At 32.2% G+C, this 6,651-nt stretch overlaps 1 protein-coding gene across 1 annotated transcript; it reads left to right on the top strand.

Moving 5' to 3' along the window:
* Positions 1 to 4,054: 4,054 nt before the first annotated feature.
* LOC101211971 lies at positions 4,055 to 6,426 on the top strand. Its single transcript, XM_004137751.3, has 2 exons — positions 4,055 to 4,334; positions 6,001 to 6,426. The coding sequence occupies exons 1-2, from the start codon at positions 4,169 to 4,171 to the stop codon at positions 6,270 to 6,272; spliced, it is 438 nt and encodes a 145-aa protein (XP_004137799.1). The 5' UTR covers positions 4,055 to 4,168; the 3' UTR covers positions 6,273 to 6,426.
* Positions 6,427 to 6,651: the final 225 nt, after the last annotated feature.

Here is a 6,651-nt window from a genome sequence, read left to right as displayed (position 1 = left end):
AAGAAAATTACAACTCCGTTAATACATTAAAACAAATGTTCCGACAGTATATATTCAACGAATATTTTATTATGTCTCTAATTTGTTTTTTTCTATCCACAATATATTAAAAAACAAAGCAAGAATGTTTACATTATTCTTAATTTTACTAAAATATTAATTTTCTTGTTGAGACCATCTATGGGTCCTACAAAGGTCATTCACGAGCACTTGAAGCTTTCTCACCAGCCATCGCTAAATTCTCTTGGGAGTCCTATAACTATGTTCAACCTCCCCATACGATCTCTATGCTACTTTTCTTTTACTTCTTTGAATTAGTTTTTTGAGCTACCTTTATACTCCATTTGGACCATTTGAGCTACCTTTAGGCTTCACGAGGAGTATTTTAAGTTGTCTTCCAGTGTTTTTATGGACCATGTGAGCTATCTTTGGGTTTTCTTATGAGTCCTTTAAACTACCTTTAAGTTTCTCATGAGTCCTCCCAACTTTGATAAGGTCATTTGAGCAACTATCATGTCATTTACATGTTTCCTTTAAGTTATCCCTATGATATCACTTGGGTCATTTTAGTAGCTTTTCCATGCCCTCCAATGGATTTCTAATGGTCACTCAAATTGATCTCCCGAAGATAAAGGTGGCAATTGGTCGGATACATGTTCCATTGACTTTGGTCTATCATCTCAACCCTCTATCCTCTTGACTCACAAATTTATTGTCTACGTAGTTTTTTCAATTACAACTCATCTCAAACCTATGACAGTAGTATATATTTTTATATACGATAAAGACAGTCGTAGTAAATAAATGTGTGTTTTTCTAATTTCATTATTTTAATTATTCTTCTAACTTCTTTCCTGCTTTGACTGCTTGTATGTATTTTGCAAGGATAGATATATAATTTACTTTGTATGGTATTAGATAAATGTTAGTTTTAACAAAAAGGTAAATACATGAACCAAAGTTCATTTTTCATTTAATAGTGCAATTATACATTTTAAGAATGCAAAATTAAATTTTAGACATACTTCAGTTTACATAACAAAATCTAATTTTTAATAATCATAATATAATATTAAAATAAAATACATTAGGAAAATTATTCATAATATTGATGCTAATGTCGCATACAATTTGACAAGTAAGAGGTGACATTGATCACTATATAGTTAATTAATACATGGATGAAGGAAGTGATTTTTTTAAACAATAAATATCTACCATAGTAAAACACGTGAACATTCATACTATTATATTACTTATTTATTATATATATAACAAAAATTATAAAAACAGATATCTTCCTAAGAAAATCTATATTTTGCGTTGATTAAGAAAATGAATGGAAGTTTTTTAAATAAGTAAAGAAAATAAAATTTGTTCTACATCTCACCGTTGAAAAAAAAATAGAGAAGCTTGACGAGGAAGGGGGGAGGGGACAGAAGTAGGCGATGTTTTGGCGATGTTGGAGCTTTAGGTGGCCTAATAAATCGGGAATCGGGGCACCAAGTGGGGCCCCCACAGATTTGGGATAGCAACCAGCGACTCATTCTCAACCACGAGTCCCCGATCACTCCACCTCCTCGTCTCTGTCCTTCTCCTTCTCGTACTTCTGTCGTTATGGGAAAACAGAAATTCTAATCTTATTTTAACTTAAACTGTTTTCTTTTTCTTTTTCTTTTGTTTTTTTTGTTACATTTTTGTTCCTAAATTTGTTATAATGTTTACTTTCATATTTTAATTTTCTAATTAAAAATATTTTTAAAGAATGTAATTTTAGTAGAAATCAATGAATTAAGTAGTATAAATTTACAATAATAACTAGAGATAAGTACCAAAGTGTAATTCCTAAAACTTATAAATCAAGTGAAAATAAAATTAAGAGCTTCGAGGTAAAAATATGACAATTTGAAACTTATGAACGGAATGAAAAAAACTGCAACATTTTTCTCTGTCTGATATCTTAAATAACATGTGCACATACGTGACAAAAATTTGTATACTTAATAAATGTTGATTTTAAAAAATAATTAAAAAAAGTGAAGATTTACCAAGCACAACATTTGTAATACGTGCATATCATCAATTTTGAATTTCACTGATCTATAACGTGAAAAGTACTAATGTGAGATCTTTATAAATCAGTTTCGAATTATTCATATAATTTTTTTTATTTAATAATAACTATATTTAAATTCATTCGATCTACCTCAAATTTTTAAAACTAATACAAGTGTCACTCCATCAAAATAATGGACTAAATATTCACATCTACACAAATAACTTTTGTTGTGCTGAAAATAAATTTAGTGAATTAAACTAAACTAATTGTTTAATCATGATTTTGCATTACATTTTTTTCTATAAGTTTTAAGCAATTGTTTCTTTAGAGCATTAATGAGAGGGATGAGATGTTGACATTTTAGATAATAAAACTACATCAATTAAACCCACTTCACAAGTATGATTTACATTATATTTAAAACTTTTCAAACGTTCTAATGAGTTTGGATTATAGTTTTCAATTTCTCATTCAAACAGTAAGCCTTTTAGCGTCACGATTTTCACTAAATTTTTAGTTCAAATTCAATACTGTTTATAATTTCCAATATTTTATATTTTTATATATGATTGTTATTCATGTTCATTTTTGGCAAGTTGATGTTTTGTAGTCTGTTAATTTAAAATAATAATGGTATTGGTATTTTTAATCAATACTTTTCTTTAAATCTATACGGATGCTTATCATTAAAGTGGCTATTGTTTTATTGGAGTTATGGTGATTTTTTTAATGAAAAAAAAGTAAAATATTAATATATTTGTGAATAAATCGGACTAGATTTCTTTCTTCTTTTTAAATGAATAAAAAAAATCACATAAATAACTAAACACTTGCAATAATGAAATCTAAGAAGTAAGAGGAAAATATAAAATAATTTCCTATTTTACATATAAAATGACAAGCAAAAGGTTTTTTTTTTCGTGTTAGAAAGTTTTTAAAAATGAGGGAGCAAAAAACGAACAAGGATGGATTTACACGCTGGACACTATAGTGACCACGAGATCCAACGGCTGAGATTGATGTACTTACCAACTTGTTTTTTCGTGGTGCACATTTGATTTTGGGGGTGGATGGGCCCAACGGCCAACTTTTCTTTTTCGCACGCCCCTGCATTGGGAGACACGTGGCAAAATAACTCCCACATGTGAATAATTTTGTTTTTTTTTTTTTTTGTATATTTTCTTTCCTCTCCTGAAACGACAATTTACGTGCGGGACGCGGCACCGGTGATCGGCAGCAGCGGATGGCTAACATACAATGGTCAAAGCGAACGGAGACGTGAGAGTGAAGCGCGAGTGGCTCGTGTTTTGCCAAACAAGGCAATGGGTAGGGTCACAATTGTCTTATTCCTTTGTTTTTCTTCTTTTTAAATAAAATGTTTCCTTAGTTTTTTTTTGTTGATTGATTTATTTTCATTGTAATTATATGTTTATCAATTTATTAAGTTTATCTTATAAACGTGACTAAAGTCTCACCGTGGTTAGAGAAGATGATCATAGATAAAATAAAAATAACTCTGTGATGGGGTGAAATAAAAAACCAAGTCTAAGGATATATGCTCAAAAGGGATATATCATGTTTGTATTGAAATAACGACTCTATGTTTTTCAAATCATCAACTGTAGAAAAAATATATATAATTTTGTTTTTCCACAGTTATGCGCATTTGGATCATTCTGTGTCTACCTGATACGTGACATATTCAACATTTTTGGTACACAGCCAGTTTATAACTATCTAAGCAATCCATACGAATACATCACTAAAACTGTAGGACAAATAAATCCACCTTCGTTCTCAAATTTCTAATATAACTTATTTTTGGTACACAGCCAGTTTATAACTATCTGGGCCAGAAACTAAAAATGCTGGATGGCTCGGTCCAATTCACGACGACGCTAAAGAAAAGCCCAAATTAGTCGACGTGGGATATAACGGGCCCACAAAAGACGATGATTCGGATGACGTGGCAGATTTTGAGGCCTGTAAAGTTCGTCAGATACGAATATCTGAAGGTATGAACTGATGGGTGGCCAGTGAAGTGAATCAGTGGATGCAGACCAGGGAACGAATTCTTGGTTTCAATCTGGAATTGGGATCTTTGCCGCGATGCTAGTCGGAACCATAATCGCACCTCGTAGCTTTTTCTCAAGAAATAAACAGAAATCACCTTCGTCCTTATCGTCATCGTCTTCTTCTTCGCCGGTGATTCCTCTGTGTTCGGGGAGAAGGCCTAAAGATCCTCGAAAAGATGACGATAATGACGATCAGACACGTATGGCATCAGTATCCTTTTCTCTCTTTTGCAGATTTTAAGTTCTGCTTTGTTGATGACCTCTCTAGCTTCTTTGGATTTTAGTTTGAGCTGTGAGGGAGAGAGGCAAGAATCAAATGGTACTTTGTTCTAAGTAACTACTCAAAATGGCTTAGACGCTCAAAGTAGATTAGTACTGAAAAATGTTTTTCGTTATTTTCCCGCCATTTTGAGTCTGATCGGATGTATTTAGAACGGAGTTACATTTTGGTGCTGAGATCTAGATTTCTGTATTGTCTAAAATTAGGCTTAGGACTTCATTTCATCTGTTTTTAAGTACTAGTTAGTTGCCGATGAAGGTCTTTAACTTATCTCTTGTCGACAAAAGGATAAATGCGTCCAAATTACAGGGAAAACTCATTTGGCGTATAAAAAACTGAAGAAAATTTTTCTTCTTAATGTCTTGACTACGGGCATCGAAAAAAGAATAGGTTCCCATCTCTGGAACGAAGAAAAATATGATAATGCTTTTGATCAAATTGATTTTCATTGGGTTAAATATGCTTTAGCTTGATAATGCTCTTGATCGCTCAGATAAAGCCATGTTGCTTTCAATTTGCCTGCTCTAACTTTAGAGAAGCTGCTGATTCTTCTTAATATAACTTAGCACGATGCACAACAGGATTTCTTCTGTCCTCTTCATTTTGGACACTTGCTTACTCAATGATTAAGGAGGCATTTGGGCCACTGAGTTGATTAATATAGTGAAGGAGGCTAGTGGGTTATAATAACTTGTGTTTGAGGTGCAAACTATTTTCAAATAGTATTTTTATAGTTAATTGCGAGTTATAATAGTTGAAAACACAAACTATTATAATGGGAGGTTCAAGTACTGAATGAGCCTATAATAGTCTGCTCTGTCCAATTGAAGTTGGGGTACAAACGGCCCTTAAGAGTTACATGTTCCAGTCCTAGCATCTCAAGCAAGATTTATGGTTCCTAAAGAAAGATAAAATCAGGTATTATTTTTAGTATGACCAGCTCGGTTTTGAAGCACTAGATTCTCAAGAGAGTCTAGGATTCATCTACCAATTGTTAGTCTGTTAGCTATTTACCTAAGTGGGTAACTTGTTATTTATAGTAGTGTGTAATCATATGTACTAATTGGAGTTTAACTCCTGAAATAAAATAAGAATACTTTCCCCTTAGTGTGGTTAGTATCGCAGATAAAATCCCTTGTTGATGTTGGCTAGAAAAAAAAAAAAATTGATGGAATAAGGGTGAGTTCCATTGTTCAAAGTGGACAACATTATATTACTGTGAATATATGTAGAGGTTTGGTTGCCCTTAGTTTAAGTTGGTTTATACCTAGTTTGTAACTTTGAGTCCTTTTTTTAAAAAAAAATTGTTAAAGAGTTTTTGGCTTCTTTGTTCTCTCTAAGTTTTCAAGAGAGCATGAATTTTAAATTATGTTAAGTTATCAACTTAGAAAATTGAATTCAAGACTTGAAGGGTATGTTTGAACATCACAAGCCCTTGGATTAGGACACCAATGAGAGTAACTCAAGTGCTTCTATTTTGTAAGCTGATTACTTGAAAATTTTCAGTATCAAATGATGTAGGATCAGGTTTATATTTAGCATTAAGGCTAACAGTTATTGTTTGAATTACCAATGATGTGAATCAGGTGATAAGCTCTCAACAGACTGGGACAAGGCATGGTCCAAGTTCAAAAAGCGAGGAAAAAAGACGATGTTCTCTGATTTCTCTCCCAACAAATATGTAAGCTGGAATCCGCGAAGGTCAGAATATCCATTGTCTGAAGAAGTAGATCCCATAAAAAGAACAGAGAGATCAAACCTGATGCTGTGGACTAGTCCAAGATTTACTCTAGCAGGTGCAATTGTAATTATCACATTCTTGTTGGTCTACACCATTCTTGCACCAATTAATAAGTGATTTTTGTTGCTGTGTTGAACTTTCTTCTTATATTCTTCTTCTTCTCCTAACGATGTGAATGATTGTAGAAAGGTCTGTAAATTTGTATGGAAATTCAATGGAATCTGTGCTTTCTGTTTTGCTTGCTTTCTATGGGAAGATGCATTTCCTTGCACTAGCCAATGCATGTTATGATTTGCTTTCTAGTCTTCATAATTTAAAACTTATAACAATTAAATCCTTCTTGTGAAACATTCTATCAAATATGAGTGCCAGTTTTTATTTTCATTTAAGTCTAGAGATGAAGAGTATTCTTTTTTAATATTTAAATTATAAATTATATGATATTCCCGAATTCAAGTTTATTGCTTAAAAAATAGCTTCAAGTTTATTCTATTCT

The sequence above is a fragment of the Cucumis sativus genome, chromosome 3 (assembly GCF_000004075.3).
Source record: "Cucumis sativus cultivar 9930 chromosome 3, Cucumber_9930_V3, whole genome shotgun sequence".
Classification (NCBI taxonomy): domain Eukaryota; kingdom Viridiplantae; phylum Streptophyta; class Magnoliopsida; order Cucurbitales; family Cucurbitaceae; genus Cucumis; species Cucumis sativus.
Note: the sequence above shows the minus strand (reverse complement) of the source record. Positions and strands in the feature narration are given on the sequence as shown.

Excerpts from the sequence above, each read along its gene's own strand:
- LOC101211971 (XM_004137751.3), top strand. The coding sequence starts at position 4,169 with ATGCTAGTCGGAACCATAATCGCACCTCGTAGCTTTTTCTCAAGAAAT. Across the intron at positions 4,335-6,000 it reads CGATAATGACGATCAGACAC|GTGATAAGCTCTCAACAGAC; the intron begins GTATGGCATCAG and ends GATGTGAATCAG.